Source organism: Garra rufa, chromosome 6 (genome assembly GCF_049309525.1).
Source record: "Garra rufa chromosome 6, GarRuf1.0, whole genome shotgun sequence".
Lineage (NCBI taxonomy): Eukaryota > Metazoa > Chordata > Actinopteri > Cypriniformes > Cyprinidae > Garra > Garra rufa.
In genome coordinates, this window is record NC_133366.1 from 8215261 (window position 1) to 8238951 (window position 23691).

Consider the following 23691-nt stretch of genomic DNA (forward strand, 5'->3'; position numbering starts at 1 on the left):
TTTTCGCTCAGCCGAGCCTTCTCTGTTGCTGTGTGTAGCAGCCTGTGTCAGTCACCTCTTTTACGCTCCACCCCCCAACTCCTGAATGTCACTCAGTCACTCATGCGGGCATGCACTGACTGCGGTCTCATGAGGAAACGCAACTTTTTGATATAAAGTTTTTCTTGTTCCTGAATACAAATATTTTTTAAGTATTTGTTCGAAATAAGTATTTGTAAAAAACACGCTATTTGTGCCTTTCCGAATACCGTATTCGGGTTTGGCTCCACCCCTAGGGGACAGGACAACTGCGCCATCAAATCTTGGGTGAGAACCACAGAAAATGGTCATGGATGGGTATTCTAACATGATTATAACCGAAAACACACGGCCAAGGCATCAAAGGAGTGGCTCAAGAAGAAGCACATTAAGGTCCTTGAGTGGCCTAGCCAGTCTCCAGACCTTAAACCCATAGAAAATCTGTGGAGGGAGCTGAAGGTTAGAGTTGCCAAACGTCATCCTCAAAACCTTAATGACTTGGAGAGAATCTGCAAAGAGGAGTGGGACAAAATCCCTCCTGAGATGTGTGCAAACCTGATGGCCAACTACAAGAAACATCTGACCTCTCTGATTGCCAGCAAGGGTTTTGCCACCAAGTACTAAGTCATGTTTTGCAAATCATAAAAATGCAAATCAATTTATAACTTTTGGTCCCAGCTGCATTGAGATCATTGACAAGATCCTCCCATGTAGTTCTGGGCTGATTCCTCACCCTTCTCATGATCATTGAAACTCCACGAGGTGAGATCTTGCATGGTGTTTCTTCCATTTGCGAATAATCGCACCAACTGTTGTCACCTTGTCACCAAGCTGCTTGGCGATGGTCTTGTAGCCCATTCCAGCCTTGTGTAGGTCTACAACCTTGTCCCTGACATCCTTGGACAGCTCTTTGGTCTTGGCAGAAGTTGGAGAGTTTGGAATCTGATTGATTGCTTCTGTGGACAGGTGTGTTTTATACAGGTAACAAGCTGAGATTAGGAGCACTTCCTTTTAGGAGAGTAATCTCAGTTTGTTACCTGTATAAAAGACACCTGGGAGCCAGAAATCTTGCTAACTGATAGGGGATCAAATACTTATTTCACTCATTGAAATGCATATTCATTTATAACTTTCTGGATTTTTTTTGTTGTTATTCTGTCTCTCACTGTTCAAATGAACCTACCATTAAAATTATAGACTGATCATTTCTTTGTCAGTGGGCAAACGTACAAATTTTTTCCCTTAATTTCTTTTTGACTAAAGAAAGACATGAACATCTTGGATCACATGGAAGTTCTGGAAGTAACATTTCAGTCTTTTCGTCACACACATCAGTCATGGGTCTTTCCTTAAGGAGTCGTGACTATTAATGTGCCGTGTTTCTCTCGGTACATTGACGTTATCTCCGGACGCCCATCGTCATGGTAACAGGCTTATTTGATGACTTGGCCGTTTGCCGTGCGAGAACAGACTGGCAGACGGAGCTCAGAGATAAACAAACAAACAAACACATGCATAAGCAGCTCTGCAAGCGATTAGTGCACGAAAGTAGTTCATAATTTTACTTTTAAATGAAATCAGATGTGGAGATTGTTCTCTGCTGCCAGTCAAGCTCATTTCTTGGTGTTGATCATGTTTGCAAACCGGGCGAACTAATAAACAACCTCCAGACACATATCGACATGCTGAAAGATCAACTCTTGATTCGTTCAATCAGGCTGCTGAGAGAAAATAGTCAAGTGAGCAGTGATCTGTTGTTCAATGAAGCTGTGTTTTTGGGTTTTAATAATTTAACGATCAAATATAAGATACTTTCACTATGTTTTTATGTTTATAGATTTGAAGTTTGTTTGCTCGCTGAGTTGAAAAGCTTTGACAGACAAAAAACTACTTCCAAATCTGATAGAGGTTTTAGATCTGGTATCAATTTTAATATATAATTTATATTAATGAGTCAAAGACGAAATAGGGTTTAAGTATAAAAACAATAAGTATAATACTGTTTTTCCAAAAAAAAAAAAAAAAAAGTTTTCTGTTTATTTTCATTGCATTTTTGTTTTTGTTTTTCTGAGCAAAAAATAAATATCACAATGTCACAATCTTGTCAGGCATATTTACAAACAAAAATCAATTTATGACGTATTAAAAGACAAACTACTTTCACACTAAATACTAAATAGGTGTAATTCTACATTTTTAAAGTTTGCCACTATCCTAGATTTTGTCCATTTGTCAGTAAATCAATTTCTTACTAATTTAAAACACAATAAAATTGAATATGCTCCATTATTCTTTTGTATATTTTAATATGTACAGATAAGTCAGAGTAAGCATGTTGTTTGAATTTTTTTTGACAGTAACATTATTTCAACCAGATTTTGACATTTTAACTTATTTGAAACCTTAAAAGTAGACAGTTTACTTACATTTATTGTGCTTTCTATGGACATAAAATCACTTTTGTAAATTTCTTTTGACATAGACATCTTACTGTCTTTGACCCCAATATCTTTTATTTAAATTATATACTTTAGAGATGCCTTATTAGTGCAAAACAAAGAAAGAGCATAATTTGTGGATGTTAAATATATCTGAAATTGATTTGTGTGAACTCTTTTCCAGCTTGCGGTGACCTCTGCGCCCCCATCACTGTTTGTCAGGCCCCGGATGAGTGGATCAATGACACATCCGTTCCACCAGTAGCCACACCGTGTCCATTGGGACGCCAGTACTGTCCATACTCTGAGCGCTGTCTGCCCTTGGCCAGCCCGTGTCATCCCGGGGCTTGTGTTAACTGTTCTGGGGTCAGTCCTTTGCCTGCGGGCACTCAGTACCCTGATTACAGACTCGTCGGGGAGGTGCTGATCTCCCTACCGGCTGGACCGCCATCCAACGTCCTGGTGAGTTTGACTGAATACTTAAGTCTCTCACAAAATGTTCAAGAGCATTTCCTATTCATATTTCATTCCAAAGTCAAAAGAAAAATTACATTTTAATTTGTGTAAAGCAACATTAAGATTTCAAAAGTTTAGGGTTTTCATCTAATGTTTATATTTCATCAATTAACAAAAGCAGTTTTTTATAGTTTTAGTTTACAAAAACAACACAGATGAATAATATTTTTTTTTACATTACGATAATATGAATGTTTGCAAAAATAATGTCACAATAAAAATATCTTTACACAAAATAAAACAATTTTTTCTTTCGACTTTGAAATGAAATAAGATAAAGGAATGTTCTTGACCATTTTTGTGAGAAAAAACTTAGGCCGTGTTCACACTTGGCGTCTTTTTTCACAAGAAAAAGTTGACTAGGGCGTTTTTTTAGTAAAAAAAAAAGCTGGCAGCGTTCTGTTACAAAAAGCAGCCGAGTGCGTCTTTTGTTGCTATAACAACAGCTGCAACAGTAGCGTAGTGCTGTGTGGTGAAGAAATGTCGAGAAAGAGCCTCTTTGTGAGTTGTTTACTCATATCATACAACTCCTTGTGCTCCGAAACTAGTACGATCAGTTTATCTACCGGCAACTTCTCCGTTTTTTCTTGTTGTTTTTGTTGTTATGGAAACAATAGGTCCCACTACTCGCTTGTCATTGGTCAGCTGTCAAAAAAGCGCTTGACGTAGGGCGTTTTCTTAAAAAAAGTTCAACTTTTTTCAACTTAAAAAGACGCTCTGAGCTGCAAAAAAAGACGCCGGCGGTGGCGTTTAAAAAACAGCACTAGGGCTTTTTTGAAAAGACGGTTTACTCCATAGGATTAGAATGTAAAACAGACGCTGGCAGTTTGAAAAAGGACGGCAAGTGTTAACACGGCCTTAGTGTGGTTTTAATTAGGTGCAGGTCCATTTTTGTTTAAATATTCTGTTATTTATTTATTTGTTTTAATATTTCTACTAAGCTTTTTATTTTACTATTTAAACTTGTTTTATTTTAGATAATTGTCAAGGCAATGTTTCTAATATATATATTTTTTAATTTAGGGTTTTCATTGTTAAGTTTTTTAAGTTTTGGGGTTTCATCTAACATTTATGTAAATTAACAAAAACAGATTTAAAAATTTTAGTTTACAGTAACAACACAGATTAATAATTTTATGCATTTTGATAATGTGCATTTTCTGGAAAAATGGGTTTAACTGTCAAAAATAATGTTTCAATAAAGTCTTTTCTAATTTAAAATATTAATAAATAATAGTGCATAATAATACTAAAATAACACTTCCATTATATTATATATATTATATATATATGACAATATATTAAATATCATTATAATGTGAAAATGAGAATTTAAACACATTTCTGTCATGGTATGTTTTGTTGTGTTTTTTGTTTGTTTTAAGTAATATCAATAAAAGTTAATTACTCATCGTTGAGCATTATGGAAATTACAGAAAAACTTACAATCCAAAAAAATATATATTCATGGTTTTATATATATATGTATTTAAACTCTCTCTCAGACACACACACACACACACACACACACACAGGTAGTTTTCTGAACAACTGCCAGCTAAAAGAAGAGAGATATATCTAAAAATCTCCTTATATTTTTTTAAGTGTGAAATATGGACGGGTCTTGACAGGTTTCATTAGATTCACCCACTGAATGTCATAGTTCTCATCTGATATCTGCCGTCTGGAAAGACCTTATGTCCGGCACGATTGAGCTCCAGGATGAAATGCGAGAGCATTTAAGCTTTTAATGAGAGATTGAGTGTGTGTGGGCCTGCGGGTCGTCTACTTCACCCTCCTTCAGTTCAGTGTGCTCTTTCTAAACGAAGCGTTTGAAGAGTAAACACGGGGCGGCTCAAAATGTCCTCGAGTGTTGTTCAGATCACAGTTAATTATTTCCTCTCCCTCTCTGATTCCTGAAAGCCAGTCCTAATAATGACCCTCAGTCTGTCTAATGAAGAGGCACATTACAGTGAGACAAGCTTGTCTTCACAGCTTTCTTTTGGGGCTGTTTTTTTGTATTTTCTGTGGTATTTGTGGTCGGTTTCGGGGCACGGTGTAATTCCAGAGGTCGGGACCTTATTAAGGGTAATCACTGTCCCCCTCGCTTTCACCGCAGTGTTGCCATTTGGTCTGGTTTTTGCTCTCAGAACATTACTTTTTATAAACAACAGGGTGTTACAACAAGCAGTGTTTAGAAATGGAAAGTGATGAACTGAAAAATAAATAAATAAAACAAGTGTGTTTCTTCAGAATAGGATATATATTGCCTAAAAGGACATTTTCTGATATATATTTTTATATATATTTGTTTAGCTGACAGTTGTTCCATAAACTGCCTGTGTTCAGAGAGCTTCACAAAACCAATTCAAACACATTCAATTCTGAGCATACAAAAATTACAAAAAATTGTTAGAATCTGCATTTGATCATTTAAAATTAAGTGCAGATATATTTACACTACTGTTCGTAAGGTTGAGATGATGGTATTATTTTTTTGGAAGAAGTCTCTTCTGCTCACCAAGGCTGCATTTATTTGATCAAAAATACAGGAAAAACTGTAATTTTATGAAATATTATTTCAATTTAAAATAAAAGTTTATTATGTGAATATATTGTAAAATGTAATTTATTGCTGTGATCAAAGCTGATTTTCAACATAATTCTTCCAGTCTTCAGTGTCACATGATCCTTCAGAAATCACTCTGATAAGCAATAAATGGCTTATTTATATTGTGTTTTAGCTGGTGATTGTTTCACAAACTGACTGTGTTCAGAGATCTTCACAAAACCGTTACATATATGAACAAATATTGAATATTATGCATTCTGAGAATACAAAAATTACATCAAATTCACAAAATATCAAAGTGAGAATCTGCATTTGATTGGTAAATCATTTATTTACACTATTTCTCGTAAGGTTAAGATGATGTTGTTATTATTTTTTTTGGAAGAAGTCTCTTCTGCTCACCAAGCCTGCATTTATTTGATCACAAATACAGGGAAAACTGTAATTTTATTAAATATTTTTTTCAATTTAAAAGAACTGTTTTATATTTGAATATATTGAATGTAATTTATTGCTGTGATCAAAGCTGAATTTTCAGCATAATTTTTCCAGTCTTCAGTGTCACATGATCCTTCAGAAATTACTCTGATAAGCGATAAATGGCTTATTTATATTGTGTTTAGCTGATGATTGTTTCACAAACTGACTGAAATCTTCACAAAACCATTGCATATATGAACAAATATTGAATATTATGCATTCTGAGAATACAAAAATTACATAAAATTCACAGAATATCAAAGTGAGAATCTGCATTTATTTACACTATTGTTTAAAAGATTAGGAAGATTTTATTATTTTTTTGGAAGAAGTCTCTTCTGCTCACCGAGGCTGCATTTATTTGATCAAATATACAGGAAATAATGTTTTTTGTATGAAATATTTTTACATTTTTTAAGAACTGTTTTCTATTTGAATAGATTGTAAAGTGTAATTTATTCCTGTGATCAAACCTGAATTTTCAGCATCATTTTTACTGTCTTTAGTGTCACATGATCCTTCAGAAATCACTCTAATAAGCGATAAATGGCTTATTTATATACCTTTTTAGCTAAATTAATCAAAAATAAAACACAGTAACTACAATTAATTAAGTTAATGTTATAATGTACAAAAAATGGATGCATGTGTGTTTTTAGTTGGCTCAATAGGAATCTAATGTAAAAATATTCATTGTTGCATTCGTTATGCCACACATTTGTGAGGGTATGAAAATGAAAAACCTTGATGGACAGGTCTGTAATTTGATACAATAGGACTGATTTCATCTCACTCTGTGCCCTGCTCTCACTCAGGTCCAGGAGGCCATAGAGGACCTGTTAGTTTCCCCTGGTGACTTCATCGCCCTGCAGCACGACGCCGGGCCATCAGGCCTCCTCCAGTGCTCCTCCGACCCCTCATCGCCATGGAAACAGAGCGTGCTGATCCAAAACCGCTCCGATTGGTGGGATACAAACGAGACGATCCAGGCGGATGCAGAGGGTGGCTGGGAGGAGGGCGTGGTGTGCCAGGTGAGGGTGCTGTATGTGGGGCACAACAGCACCGCGCTCCAGGGTCCCTTCCTCCGCTCTGGCCTCCCTCAGCCGGGCGACTACAGTTTGGAAGTGGCGTCTAGCGATGAGGATTTTCCTGTCACCGCTTCCTGTCCCATCCATGTCGTTCCACCTCTGGGCCCAACCGTGATCTATCCCACCAATCACAACGGGACGGTGTACTTCCTGCCAAATCAGACGTGGATTCTCATTGCAGTCCGCTCGCAGCATGATGCTGTGATTGGATGGCAGGCCAGCAACACGACCATTCCCTTTCACGCCGTGTGTCCAGAGAACCTGATGGTGAAAGTAACTGAATGCAGGCAGCCCAATTCAGACAACGACACCATGTTCGCGTGGTTCGACCTTCAGCTCGGGTCCACACCGGGACAGACCAATGTGCTGCTGCTTGTCCAGAGCAACGTTACCAAAGCCTCGCTACAAATTCAGGCGAGGGTGCAAGAACCTCTGTGGGGGCTCGTCATCAAACCTCATCCTGCTCACAGAGTCCTCATGGAGTCTGTAGTGGTGAGTGAAATCCTCACTAAAACTATTAAACCAGGGGGGTTTCTGGTTTTCAGCTGGTTTTAACTGGTTGACAAGTTCCCAAATCCCATCTAAAACCATTAAAATAGACCACAATAGACTGGTTTAAACCATTGCTTCAGCCTTCTGAAGATTTCAAAGATTGTGTGTTAATTGCTAATCTTGTAAAAACCATTTAAACCAAGAGGTTGCTTTTTAAACTCTTTTAACTGGTTTCCCAGCTTTACAAGTGCCCAAATCCCATCTAAAAGCATCAAAATGGACTACATTAGGCTGGTTTAAACCATTGTTACAGCCTTCTAAAGGTTGCAAGGATTATGGGTTAATTGTTAATATTGTAAAGACCATTTAAACCAATAGGTTTGCCTTCAAATTTGTTTTAAATTAGTTTCCCAGTTTGACAAGTGCCAAAATACCATCTAAAACCTTCAAAATGGACCACATTAGGCTGGTTTAAAAAATTGTTTCAACTTTCTAAAGGTTTCAAGGATTATATATGTATTACTAATATTGTAGAAACCGTTTAAACCAAGAGGTTTGCTTTTAAACAAAATAGGCTTGTTTATACCATTTTTTTTTTACTTTTCAAAGGTTTCAAGGAATTCTATATTTATTGCTAATATTGTAAAAGCCATTTAAACCAAGAGGTTTGCTTTTAAACTGGTTTTAGTTGGCTTCACAATCTGCCAAGTGCCCAAAACCTGTCTAAAACCATCACAACTGACCACATTAAGCAGGTTTAAACTATTGTTACATCTTTCTAGGTTTCAAGGATAATATATTTATCGATAATATTGTAAAAACCATTTAAACCAAGAGGTTTGGCTTTAAACTGGTTTTAACTAGTTTCCCAGTTTGACAAGAGCCCAAGTCCCATCAAAACCATCAAAACACACCACATTAGTCTGGTTTAAACCATTGTTACAACTTCCTAAAGGTTTCAAAGACAATATAGTTATTGCTAATATTGTAAAAAACATTTAAACCAAGATGTTTGCCTTTAAACTGGTTTTAACTGGTTTCCCATCTTGACAAGTGCCAATATCCTGTTTGAAACCATCAAAACGGACCATATTAGGCTGGTTTAAACCATTGTTTCAACTTTCTAAAGGTTTCAAGGATTATGTGTTTATTGCTAATAATGTAAAAAAAAACTATTTAAACCAAGTAATTTGTTTTTAAACTGGTTTTAACTGGTTTCCCAGCTTGACAAGTGCCCAAATCCCATCTAAAACCATAAAAACAGACCACATTAGGCTGGTTTAAACCATTGTTTTAACCTTTTGAAGGCTTTAAGGATTATGTGTTTATTGCTATTATAGTAAAAACCATTAAAACCAAGAGGTTTGCTTTTAAACTGGTTTTAACTGGTTTCCCAGCCTGACAAGTTCCCAAAACCATTAAAACAGACCACATTAGGCTGGTTTAAACCAGTTTTCCAGCGTGACTTTACATTCTAAATATCCACTATCCAAGGCTAGTGTATTTACTGTTATTACCAGGTGGTTTGCCGTTTTTGTGTTGCTTTAAACTGGTTTCCCAACCCGACAAGTTTCTAAAACCCATCTAAAACCATCAAAGCAGACCAACTTACCCTTACACTGGATCAGCCTAACCTTAGGCTGGTTTAAGCCATTTTTTAGCATCATTTAATGTTCACAGATAATGTAGTTAATGCTAATACCGGGTGATTTGCTGTATTTAACTGGTTTCCCAGACTGACAAGTGCTCTAAACATGTATAAAACCATAAAACAGACCAGCTAACCACCTTAGGCTGGTTTAAAGCTTAAAGCTATTTAAACCAGGGGATTTGATGACTTTTTGCTGGTTTAAACTATTTTCCCAACTTGACAAGTGCCCAAAACCCTTCTAAAACCATCAAAACGGACCATATTGTGCTGATTTAAGCTGTTTTTCCAACCTGACAAGTGCCCAAACCCTTCTAAAACCATCATAGCAGACCATTTTCAGCATACATTTACTGTTCACGGACAGTAGTGTGTTTACCCACCACGCCTTTAGCTGGTTTAAACCATTTTGACTTTTTTTACAACAGTGACCTTACCTTCCGTCTACACATCTACTGTCCAAAGATAGTGTATGTATTGACAATATTTTAAAAAAACCTGGTTAAAGGTGGTTTACTGTTGTTTTGCTGATTTAAAATGTTTTCCCAGCCTGAAACTATCAAAGCAGATGAGCCTAACCACCTTAAGCTGGTTTAAACAATTTTTTTCAGCATGCTTTTACCTTTTAAACATCTACTATCCAAGGATATTGTATTTATATTTTAAACTTGTTTGCTAGTTTAAGGCTTATTTAAACGGGTTTCTAAACATCTGCTGTCCAAGGATAAACTATTTATTGCTGATGTTTTATGTGTTGTCCATAAAAGATGTCTGTAAGACAGAAGCTGAAGGTTTGACGCTGTTCGTTATCCAGCATGTCGTCTTTGTTATGGCCCTGACCCTCATCTTTAATGGTCTTATTATTTTTTGCTTGGCGCTTCTTCTCTCTCTTGTATTTCAGAGTTACGTGGCCTCTGTGGAGGGAGGAACAGACCCGTCGTTCAAATGGACGGTGGATGATAAACCATACTTCACGTACTATAACAGCATGTTAAATATCATCTACCAGAACGCAGCAGTGTACAAACTCACGGTGACTGGTTTTCTTGGAACTTCTTTGAGTTTATGTTAAGGCCACACTGATGCCATCAGCTTGACAACTGAACCATCTCTCATCTTCTAGGTAACGGCTATGAACCAGGTTAGCGTGCTGACAGAACACTTCAACGTCACGGTGGACCGCATGAGCCCGATGACTGACCCGACCGTCCATGGAGTCCCCAAAATCGTGCAGCAGGGTTTGCCCCTGAACCTCTCTGGGTCGGTGAAGATTGACATGGCGGTGGACGTCACCTTCTGGTACGTTCTGTGACAGTGAAGCTTTGATTGGTAAAGATTCATCATATTAAAACAAAATAAAAGATTTCACAAGGTTTGTGATTCATAGGTCAATATGAAGGACATTTAATATGAAAAAAGGTTGTTCAAATTAGGGTTGCACTTATATTCAAATTGGACAATTATTTATGTCATGTCAATGATTATAAAAAAAAAAAACATTGTTTCAACCTTGTAAGGATTATGTGTTTATAGCTTATTGTAAAAACCATTCAAACCAAGAGGTTTGCTTTTAAACCAGTTTTAACTGGTTTTCCAGCTTGACAAGTGCTCAAATCCCATCTAAAACCGTCTAAACAGACTGCATTACTTTGATTTAAACTGGTTCTCCAACCTGACAAGTGCCTAAAACCCTTCACACATTATGTGTTAATTGCTAATATTGTAAAATCCTTTTAAACCAAGATGTTTGCTTTTAAACTGGTTTTAACTAGTTTACCACCCTGACAAGTGCCCAAATCCATCCAAACTCATCAAAATGGACCACATTAGGCTGGTTTAAACCTGTTTTCCAGTGTGACTTTACCTTGTAAATATCTACTGTCCAAGGCTAGTGCATTTATTGTTATTGCAGGGTGGTTCACTGTTTTTTTGTGCTGGTTTAAGCTGGTTTCCCAACTTCCCAACAATCAAAACAGACCGCATTAGGCTGGTTAAAATAATTGTTTTTAACCTTTATTAAAATTATATATATTTTGTCGGTTCGTTCAAAAATGTGGGCTCTATAAGATTTTCTTTTTTAAGTTTTTTATGTTTTTGCTCACCAATACTGTATTTATTTAGTCAAAAATACAGTGAATACTGACATATTGTGAGATATTTTTTTTAATATACATTTTAAAATTATTATTTTTATTTATTTATTTTGTTAATGTTAATATATTTTTCTATATTTTATCAGGTTTTTTGATGAATAGATGAAGTTCAAAACAACAAATATTGTTTGTTATAGGAATCTTTTGTAACATTATAAATGTCACTTTTGATCTTGCTGATTAAAAGTATTCTTTCCTTTCTTTCAAAAACATAAAAAATAAAAAAAAAAATAGAAAAACCTATTGAACTTACCTAAAATTTTGAACACTGGTGTATTTCTAAATAGTTTTCAGTGCTACAGATTCATTTTGGAATCACAATTGTTATTTAATTTAATATTAATTAATATTTATAATTATTTATAATTCATATAATTATAATGGAATTAATTAATCTAATATTATTTAATATTTAATTATCATTAACATCTAATATTTTATTTTTATTATGTTGATTTTATTTTAAAAATGTAAGTGATGGCAAATGTAGTTTAAATGTAAAAACAGGATGAAATGAGCATGCACAATTAAGTATACACTATCAGCTGACATGCTGTATGCAAGTACAAATCTGTAATATCAGCCAATATTTATTCCTAATTTAGTCTTTTTAAAATTAAATGCAGTTTAATGCAGAGTTAATGCAGCAAGTTAATGCCTGTGACTATTGTCATAAAAAAAATACAGCAATCATAGCAAATAATGATAGATTTAAAGAAATAGTCCTAGAATTGGAGTGCATTGAGATTACAATCTAATATGTTCCTGATGGGTAAAATCAAGTTATTTCATGCATTTAGTTTTCTCAGTTATCACATTATGAAAGTAAAATGGGTTGTGAATGCTCTTTGAATAACTCTTTTCTTGGAGAGTTAGACTGCTTTCTACATTCAAGTCTCGTGTCTGCACACAAACTTTTTCTCTGCAGCTTAACACACTCCCAGCCTGCTCCCCTTTAATGGCACTTTTCTCTAGATTTACAGTCTGTGGTTAGCGCAGAATGCTGACAAGAATTTTCCCTTCAACGCCGAGCATAGAAAGATTCCCAAAGTTTCCATTCCATCCCCCAGAAGCCCGCTGCGCGCCACTGCAGATGTCTGCTTTATTTATTTATTTCTTAGACTTCTCTATTTATTGTCAAAAAAAAAAGAGTCTGTCAGACAAGTACTGTAGGGCGATTTCTTCCCCGCGCTTTTATCTAGTCTACTCAGTATCTCCGGAGTTCAGCCCTGCCGCTTGTTCAGTCAATCGTCATACCTGATTCTCCTTTGGGTTCCACTTCCATAGAGAAAGTGGGGATAAGATGGGGCGAGAGATGAAGGTGTATCGCCGGGAGCCGAGGCGATGATTCAAGAGCAGCTCCGGCTCTCCCTCCGGCAGCGATGAGTCAGACAGCCAGATTTGCAAGAGAGAGCTTTTATTCCCTCCAGCTAAAAATATCTTCAAAACAGACCTGCCACCTTGCTTTTACAAATTCCCGAGGCACCTAAAGAGACTCAGAGTCATCTTTCCCCCCATCCTTTAGTTTAGTCACCTCTTTTATACTGCAATAAGCTTGTCTTTAAAGCCACAGTGAAACCAGAGTTAACTTAATACATGTTCCTGGACTTTATGTGCACAGTATATTATTATTCAAAAGGAAAAAACAACCTGTAATCTAAAAATTTGTCAAGGTATTTTTTTAACTTCTCCCCGACCACAGGCCAATATATAAAAGCCCGTTTCCACCACTGAATAAAAATTAAAAAAGTTAATTGCGACTTTTTGTCTCACAGTTCTTGCAATTTCAAGTTTACATCTCGCAATTGTGACTTTTTTTTCTCAGAATTGTTACTTTGTATCTCGCAATTCTGACTTTTTTTCCGCAATTGCTACTTTGTATCTCGCAATTCTGACTCTTTTATTTCTCACAATTGCTACTTTGTATCTCACAATTCTGACTTTTTTTCTCGCAATTGCTACTTTGTATCTCACAATTCTGACTTTTTTCTCACAATTACGACTTCATATCTCGTAATTCTGACTTTTTTCTTACAATTGCTACTTTGTATCTCGCAATTCTAACTTTTTTTCTCACAATTGCTACTTTATCTTGCAATTCTGACTTGTTCTCGCTATTGCTACTTTGTATCTCGCAATTCTAACTTTTTTTCTCACAATTGCTACTTTATCTTGCAATTCTGACTTGTTCTCGCTATTGCTACTTTGTATCTCGCAATTCTGACTTTTTTTTGCAATTGCAACTTTGTATCTTGCAATTCTGACTTTTTTTCTCACAATTGCAACTTTGTATCTCATAATTCTTTTTTTCTCAGAATTGTGAGATACAAAGTTGTAAGTCCAGTTCTGAGGAGAAAAAAAGACTATGTTCACAGAATTGCGAGTTTATATCTCACAATTCTGACTTAATAACTCACAATTGCACGTTTATATCATGAAATTCTGACTTTATAACTAGCAATTGTGAGTTTATATCTCACAATTCTGAGAAAAAAAGTCAAATTGCAGTAACCTTTTTTTTAATTCAGTGGTGGAAATGGGCTTCCATACCAATCAAATCCCTGCTGATAAAATTTACTTAAGTAAAATGGTTTGCTGTTCATGTTAACATGTTAAGAGTGCCTGAAAATTGTTTTCAGTAAGGTCACTGTTTAACATTCCCAATGACTTGTGCAATTAAAATCAAGATTCAGTAGTTTCCAAGACACTGTCTATACTGTGAGAAACCAGTTGTAAAATGCATGTAATTGGGCATGCAGTGTGTGTGCTTGTTTGTGATGTTTTGATGGTTTCATGTGTCACAGGTGGTGGTTCGGAGATGGAGGAAACCGTACACACCAGTTTAAGCCCCCTTATGATAACCCCTCTAGTAACCAGGTGGTCATTCATGATGATGTGGAATACATTTATGCACAGCCAGGTGAAAAAAAAAAAACTTTTTAAAATAGATGTTATATCTGTATTTCTATCATATTGAGTCTATATCTATATTGATTTTTTTAATCTCATTTTTTGCAGGGGAGTACACCCTATTGTTATCGGCTTCCAACCGCTATGAGAACAAGACGTGCAAGGTCGATGTATACGTCTTTAGTATTCTGACAAGTGTGCGAATCGAGATTGACCCACCCCTGCTACATGCCGAAAAACCAGCTGACTTTGAGGCTCACCCCCTACCGTCTCCATATGGCATCATCTACACTTGGAACTTTAGTGATAATTCAACAATACAGCAGGGCCGTGAACGTAGGGTTCCTCACGCTTACGCTCACAGTGGAGTCTACAGTATTTGTGTGAATGTGAACAACACCATTAGCTCAACAGACACTTGCTTGGACGTTATCGTCTATGAGGACGTTAAGGGCTTGGAGGTAATGTCATCTGCTCCCACAGAACGCAACACACCTACCGCTGTAACCGCAAGTTTGGAAGCAGGCAACAATGTGACTTGGAGCTTTGACATGGGTGATGGAACGGTGCACACAGGTGTGGATCCCAAAGTTGAATATACGTACAGGAAAGATGGAAACTATACGGTCAATGTCACCGCAACGAATGCTGTGAGCTCTCAGTGGGTAGCAATACCTGTTGAGGTGTTTGTGCTACAAGTGTTATCGCTAGAACCTTCCGGGTGCATCCAAGAAAACAGAGAAGCACGCTTCTATGCATTTGTGTCCGGGAACGCTTCGGGACATCAGTATGTGTGGAGTTTTGGTGACGGAAGCCCCAACGAAACTCAATATGGAACGCCGATGATAACGCACTCGTACGTTAAGAGTGGCGAGTACCATCTCTCGCTGCTCATGTCGAGTGAAGCCAACAAGGCAAATTTTTACACGAGGATCTGCGTCCAACCTGAACTCACAACAGTGTCTTTGTTCCCTCTGAGAACTCACATCAAGCTTGGTGAGGAGAGCAGGTTTACTGTAGCTGCCTTCCCAGAATTTAACTACACCTACCTGTGGGATTTTGGGGTGCTGGACTCGAGACATCCTGTTCGAGGTGCCAAGGAGATGGTCTTTACATTCAAGAGTCCTGGGGAATATCTGGTCACGGTTACTGCGCTCAACAACATCTCCTGTATCAACGACTCTGTTTTAGTTGTGGTGCAACAATCTGTTGGTTTTTTGCTGATCAGCCATAATGGAGATAAAGAGAACAATCTTTCTTTACACCAGGAGTATGCATTCAAGGCATCTTCAGACTCTGCAAATGCTGTCTACATCTGGGATTTTGGAGATGGGACTCGACTTAATGGGACAAGCATATCACACGCTTACAATTCCTCGGGCAGGTTTAACATCAGTGTTACAGGCAAGAATGAAGTGAGTGAGACCAAAAATGAGACTTCCGTCATGGTCCTAGCCCCAATCACAGGACTGTCGGTAAATGCCAGCCTTGTCAATGTCCCTTTGAACACTTCTGTGCACTTCGAGGCACACCTTGACCAAGGAGATGATGTGAGGTTTTCTTGGATTCTTTGTGACCGGTGCACATCTATCCAAGGCTCTCACACCATGTTCTACACGTTTCGCTCTGTCGGGACTTTTAATGTCATTGTTATTGCAGAGAACGACATTGGCACCGTTCAGGCAAGCATTTCCATCTTTGTGCAGCGTGAGTTGGAGGGCTTGCAGATAGTGGCTGATGAGCTTAGGGAAGGATGCTGCTTTGCAACCAATCGTGTCCTTCACTTACAAGCCTCACTAAAAGAGGGCACCAACATGACCTTCAGCTGGAACCTTCTGAGGGAACATGAGAACCATCACTCTAACCTTACGGGCAAGACCATAGACCTCAATTTTTCCACCCCAGGTCCTTGTGATGTGCTCCTCAAGGCAACCAACTTGCTCGGCCAGCTGGCTGTGAACAAAACTATTGAGTTTCTGGATCCTGTGAGGGAGCTTGTCCTTGGGATTTCACCAAACCCTGCTCCAGTAAATTCCATGGTAAACATGACAGTATCTGCAAGTTTTGGGACAGCCCTCCATTACAGATGGTGGGCAGATGGTGAACTGTTAACATCTGACATGTCCTCCATCGTGCACCAATTTAAAAGCGCAAGTTTGAAACTGGTTAGAGTGGAGGTTGCCAACAAGGTCAGCTCGGAAGTGGTCTCAAAGTGGATCAGCATTCAAGAACCCATCACAGGATTGACTTTCATCGCCATAAATGTTACAGAGAGCTTTGTAGCCTCAGGGGACAATGTAACCCTGCGTGGAAAAACACAGATGGGATCTAATATTTCGTGGATGTGGCTACTGCCAGATAACACTAAATCAAACCAGTGCACCACCTCCTACATCTTCCCTAAACCAGGAATGTTCACTGTTGCTTTGAATGCCACTAATGACATCAGCAGAGACACGTACTCACAGGAGTTTACTGTTCAAGACCGTATTCAGGGTCTGGAGCTCAAGGCCAGCAAACAAATTGCTGCAGTTGGTGAAAATGTTGAGTTTACCATCTCAGTCTCCTCTGGAACTTTTGTTAATTTCATCTTGAGCATTAGTGGTGATGCAACGGTCGTTCTGAACAATCAAACCTACATCCACCAGTTCACTAGTGTGGCCAAGTACTACGTCAACCTTACTGCCTACAACCATGTGAGTTCAGAACGAAGGACTCTGCACATTGAAGTCATGGAGCCTGTGACCAAGTTGACTATACAGGACTGCTGCGATGCCGCTATACCTGTTGGCGTACCTAGGACTTACGTAGCGGTCACGCCGACACGTGAGCCGCTGACCATTCTGTGGACCTTTGACCTTCATCATGGTCTCAAGATTTCTCGAGTTGGCAAGTCGGTGACATATGCACCAGAACAACCAGGCAATCTGACCATATTCCTCAGAGCATTCAATTCTCTAAACGGATTGAATGTGACCAAGGTTATACGAGTTCAAAACAGTATCAGGTCAGCCACCTTGGATGCTCAACCAAGCGACACCTTCGTCAACAAGACGGTCAGCTTCCATGTGGGAATCACTCCTGTTTCCACTCCAGCGACATATCAGTGGGATTTTGGAGATGGTACTTCTCAAACTGTCACAACTACACCTACTCTTAGCCATATCTACATCCTTCCTGGTCACTATGCGGTGCGAGTCAATGTCAGTAACCTGGTGAGCTGGGTCACAGCACAGATTGATGTCAACATATCAGTCCTAAAGTGCGACGAACCAGAAGTTCAGATTATTCAAGCTCCACGACTCGCCATCTGGCGTTACCAGCCAACCTTGGTAGAGGCCAACGTAAACTTAAAAGGCTGTGGCCTCTATGGAGTAGAGTACCTTTGGGAGATTCTCACCTCCCCTCGATGTCAGGATGATGATAAGAAAGGTCCACCACCGTCTAAAGTCCGTCTACCTCCAGAGGTCAACGTCCGAAGGCTCCAACTTTCAGTGCCCAAGATGTTGATTTCTGGTGGGAACTATACTCTTGTATTTTCTCTGTCCTACGAGGGGGTGCCACTACGGAAGGCGGCTTGTATTCAACTTTCAGTCATGTCCAAAAAGCTGGTGCCAATCATTGAGGGTGGTACATACCGTGTGTGGTCCAAAACTCAAGATTTGCATTTGAGCGCAGAGCAATCCTACGACCCGAACCTGGGCCTGGAGAACCAGTCCCTGCTCAGCTACCACTGGGAATGTGTGAGCACCTCAAAGGTAAACATTATTGATATAGAAATATATATTTTTGATGTCTTAAACTTGCAACAAAGGACATGGATCTAGGCCAGGGGTTTTGCTTTGGTGGCCATACATTTTTGCAGGATTTAGCTCCAACACGCCTGTGTGAAAGTTTCTATTGATCCTAAAGACCTTAATTAGCTGGTTCCTCTGTGTTTAGTTGGGACTGGAGCTAAACTCTGCTGGAAGCAGGAGCAGGATTGGACATGCCTGGCCTAAACATAAAATACCAATAGTTTTAAGAAATAATGTTGATGTTTAGATGCTTATAATATGTGAAGGACTTTGTTGTTGATGACTGTTCATTCAGTGCTCAAGTGTCTTAAGCCAAACAAACCAATTTGGAGTTTTTAAAACATTGTGGTTGAGAGAGGGTTGGAGAGTTTGAGTAATTGGCATTAAAACAATAAACAATCAAGTGCTTTTGTGCACTGAGCTCATTGAGAGCTGAGAACTCTTAACAGAGATGTGAATGTTTGAATTTGAGAGAGAATTGTAGTATCAAAGGCTTACATTTGCACACAGCAGCTCGGAAACACAAAATATGTCAAGTATGAGCCACAAATGTAGATGTTTGGGTGGTGTATACTTGAGATCAGTTACATAACTAGCAGCGGATAAACTCAGCATTCCTTCAAGTTCTCCCAGCCTATCAGAATCACTGCCGGAGGAGAGCCAGAGATTCCTGCTTTTTATTAAAACATTTTATCACTGACAGAAATTCAAAGGAATATTGTATTAGGTATAATGAAATATTTCAAGCTGCACTGGCACCAGACAATAACACTTAAGCCACATTAAAAATGTAAGAATGCCATTGCATTGGATAATAAAATAAAACCTAGTGGCATTTATTTTAAAGGAAGCACAAGCACACCCTTTAAGCTAAACATGTCTCAAAACAACATTTTTTGGGTGCTAAATAATAAAGCAGTAGATTTATTGTCCAAATATGAAGGCAAAAAGTATGCTTTGTGGGTGTCACACATGTATTCGGGATGCAAAGTCATGGTCAATGATTAAAATGCTTTAAGAAAACTCTTTAGGAAAACTCATTAAAACAACAAAGGTACCAAAACTTGTTTGATGATCATGCTCTTGTCTTGTATATCCTGAGGCAGGTAAATGAGTTGATTAATTACCATCTGTTGTGATTCTTTCTTTTAACTTCCCCCCCTGCAGGGCCCGGCTCACTGCTCCACGTTGCATTTCGGGTTGGGTCCGAGCGACCCGGTTCTGGGAATCTCTGGTTCTGAACTGGAGGTAGATGTTGAGTATACCTTTCGCCTGACCGTCAGCAAAGAAGGCATGACCCCAGAGTCCACAAACCAAACGGTGAGTGCTCTTGAAATATATAGCATTTATATTGGCATGTACAGACATTTCATCGTTGTTTTATATTACGAAGTGCTTCACATTTTATTTCTTTATATTTGAATCTAAAAGCAATTTTTAGCCTTTTTGTGCATGAAAAACTATTTTAATCTAAAACTAACTGCAATCCCATTTAAGCATGAACAGAATACAGCAGTGTCATATTTTAATGAAGTCATTCTCATTCTTTTCAGCACAAACACACCTCTTTTCTATGTAAACTAGGTTCATTATAGAATACTAATTATCCACAATCAAAAACTCAGGCCGGTTTGAATGGCGCAATTAATGCCATGCTGTTGCCGCCCCACGGAAAGCTGGCGGTAAACAGATTTTAATTTAAAAGAAACATTTGTTTACATTTTCTAGCAATCATGACCACAGTAAATCATCAAATGGTGAACAAAAGCACATCCTCCACCATCTCATTACTCAAAACTGGCCTGCAAGATGTGGAATTGTGTCTTTTTTGGGGGGTGCATTCGTGCTTTCATCTGATATGCATAATTTCAATAGTGAAGCGTGAGAGAAAACAATGAAGCACTTGCAAATGAGCAAAGTAATGAGTGGTTGCTATTCACTGTTAGCGCTTCCCACCTTTTTGTTTTGTTCTACAGCATTCAAATTAGTCATTATCATGATTACAAAGTATTCATTCTTATTTAGCATACTCGGTGTATAGCTATAATTAACTGCTCTGAACGAAGGTTAATTACATAATTTAAAACATAATTTACCTTCACCTTTACAAAAGCTATATGTGAAAGCCTGCTATGATATGAGTTTAGAATGCGATTGCACACTACCAGTCAAAAGTCTTTGAACAGTAAGATTTTTAAAGTCTTTTCTGCTCACCAAGCCTACATTAATTTTATCCAAAGCACAGCAAAAACAGTAACATTTTGAAATACTTTTACTATTTAAAATAACTGTTTTCTAATGGAATATATTATAAAATGCAATTTTTTGCATCATTACTCCAGACACATGATCCTTTAGAAATCAGATTTTTTAAATTATTATTATCAATATTTAAAAAGTTTTTTTTTGATTCTTTGATGAATAGAAAGATACAAAGATCGGTCCCACTTTATATTAGGTGGCCTTAACTACTATGTACTTACATTTAAACTAATCATTTGGTACAATGTACTTATTGTGTACATACATGTTTTTACATTGTACTTATATATTTTTAAAAACCTATATGTTATTACATTTGTAATTAATTTCACTGTTGAACCAACCCTTACACCCTAACCCACCCTTAAACCTACCCATACCACCAACCCTGTCCCTAACCTTACTCATATCCCACCTTAATAGAAGCAAAAGTGTTTTGCAATGCAATATGACCACATTAAGTACAAGTACATAATAGTTAAGGCCACCTAATATAAAGTGTGAGATCCACATTTATCTGAAATAAAAAGCTTTGTAACATTATAAACAATACCGCTCAAAAGCTTGGAGTCAGTATAATTTTTTTTATAAGAAATGAATACTTTTATTTAGCAAGGATGCTTTAAATTGATCAAAAGTGATGATAAAGGCATTTATAATGTTACAAAAGATTTTTTCAACATAAATCAGAATATTAGAATGATTTCTGGGGGATCATGTGACTGGAGTAATGATGCTAAAAATTCTGCTTTGAAATCACAGGAATAAATTACATTTTAAAATATACTCAGATAGAAAACTACGGAGCCCCTTACGTCACCTGTAGGAAAAAAATAATTAATCCGTGGGGACGGTTTTGCAATTCGTTCCCTCGGTTTATAAACCGTACTCACGAATTCCTAAACTGTTCCCTCGGTTTAACAAACCGTGCCCACGAATTTCCAATCCGTGCGCTCAGATTTTGTAAACCGTACCCAAGGATTTTGAATCCGTACCCACAAAATCATAATCCGTGCGCACGCTTTCGCAATCCGTTCCCACAGTTTGTAAACTGCTCTCACGGATTTGTGATTATGATAAGCTTTTCACCCAGAGTTAGATGCATGCTGCACTATTAATGTTATTATTAAATAAGGCCTATTATTGCATTGCATTTAGTTTGAGAGCAAAGGAATGGCAACATAACCTGTACATTATTTGTTTTGTATTGCTTTTTACCCTCTCCTCTCCAAAACTCGTTTTTTTTTTTTTTTTTTTAAATTCAGGTAATTTTACATTTTGAAAAATATTATTAAATAAAACAAAGCCGTTTGACCAGCGCTCTTCACTTATTATTTTATTTTGGTACCATGACCGCACTTACAAAACAGGCTTCTTTTTAGCGTTTATTTTACATTAATAACCAATAGGATAAAACACATGGTGTTTTGACAGCTAATCTATTGGTGATTAATATAAAATAAAGCTAAAAACTCTGTTTTGTCAGTGTTGCATAGTCTCATATAGCCTACTGAGAAATAAAGTTTAATAAATGCAAAACAATGCATCCAGCATATAAACAGGTGTCCAGGTTGAATTTGGGGGCGGGGCCACAAATCCGTGAGAGCAGTTTACAAACTGTGGGAACGGATTGCGAAAGCGTTTGCACGGATTATGAATTTGTGGGTACGGATTCAAAATTCGAGGGTACGGTTTACAAAATCTGAGCGCACGGATTGGAAATTCGTGGGCACTGTTTGTTAATCCGTGGGCACGAATTGTTAAACCGAGGGAACAGTTTAAGAATTTGTGAGTACGGTTTATAAACTGAGGGAACGAATTGCAAAACCGTCCCCACGGATTAATTATTTTTCTTCTACAGGTGACGTAAGGGGCTCCGTAGAAAACAGTTATTTTAAATAGTAAAAATATTTCAAAATTTAGCTCTTTTTGCTGTACTTTGGATCAAATGCAGCCTTGGTAAGCAGAAGAGACTTCTTTAAAAAAAAAACTTTTGACTGGTGGTGTACATGAAAATTATTTCACTGGACTGAAATGTTCTGATGGACGCTAAAGGGAATATTTCATGAGATTTAACTTTGAAGGTCTGATTGCTTTGGGAACATGATTAAACCAATTTACCATGTCGATAGAGAAACTCTATTGACCCCTACAATCTTTTTATTTCTTCATAAGTTCATTATTCCTGTCACATTCACAACAGATTATGGGAGATTCGCCAGTCTCAGTGCTGACATTGTTAGTCTTTGAATCGGATTTTCTATCACTTTTCAACAGAAAATATAATTGCATAACGTAAAGTTTGTTTTCCTCTCTGTTCTTCCGATCACAGGTGTGGGTGCAGAGTGGTCGCATCCCGATGGTGTCACTGGAGTGCGTGTCGTGCAAAGCTCAGTCTCGCTACGAGATCAGTCAGAGCTCTTACGTGTACCTGGCTGGCACCTGCAATAACTGTCACAGCTCACACAGAGGGGTGAGAACAACCCTTACATGCACAGCCCACTCATGACACTTTGTCATCAATCACAAGGTTGCTATTAAACCACTGTTGCCTACGGGAAAGTGCGAAATGCAGAAATAATTACTTTTCAAACAGGTTTTCACTAATACTACCCTGCTGTTTCCCCAAATAGATCTCTAAAGGGCATAATGGAATCAAAATCGGATTTTCCATGTCTATTAGATCATTGGCTTGTGAAAGGCATAGCATTTTAATTTCTTTATCTTTTAGCTTTCTAAAAAGCATGGAAAGCAGGATATAATTAGTCTTTAGGATTAGCCCTGTCCTCATAGAATCTGAAATGGTGGGAATGACATATTTGGATTCTGTGAGTCACTCGTGTCTTATTTATTAGAGGAAATATGCCGTCGTAATTTATTGAAGACATGTACATGGTAAGATAGGGGCATGATGTCATGTTTTTCTCACAGGCATTCCTCTAGCCCCCGGTCTGCTTTCTCATAATGTTTAGGCTGAGACTCGAGTGATGTTATGGTTATGGGAGGCGGAGGGCGGGGAAACCTGAGTGGGCGCACGGGGTGATGTCATCGTCGTGATGCGATGTGTTCCACTGCATCAGCCGTTAACGGCTTGCCAATCCTCGTTAAACATGCAGACGTTTGCTTGGTGACCGAGCGGTCAAACACTGATCTCCTTGGTCTGGTTCCCATTAGCCAGAGACAATAAATATTTTGATACAACTCACAGACGCTTATCTAGTAGTTCAAACACTTGGTCTGAGATGAGTGCTGATTCGGATCGATGGTGATGGTGGTCACTGCAAGGTTACTGAAAAACCTGCTTGGAGGAGCTAATA

At 37.9% G+C, this 23691-nt stretch overlaps 1 protein-coding gene across 1 annotated transcript in view; it reads left to right on the forward strand.

The window, feature by feature from the left end:
- The window catches only part of pkd1a (polycystic kidney disease 1a), a 116059-nt gene that overhangs the window by 58979 nt on the left and 33389 nt on the right, over positions 1-23691 (forward strand). The window contains exons 12-19 of the mRNA XM_073842544.1: positions 2641-2918; positions 6840-7604; positions 10154-10285; positions 10376-10551; positions 14210-14325; positions 14424-18073; positions 19280-19432; positions 22707-22847. Coding sequence (XP_073698645.1) covers positions 2641-2918; positions 6840-7604; positions 10154-10285; positions 10376-10551; positions 14210-14325; positions 14424-18073; positions 19280-19432; positions 22707-22847 — 5411 coding nt within the window. The remainder of the gene's footprint in view (positions 1-2640; positions 2919-6839; positions 7605-10153; positions 10286-10375; positions 10552-14209; positions 14326-14423; positions 18074-19279; positions 19433-22706; positions 22848-23691) is intronic.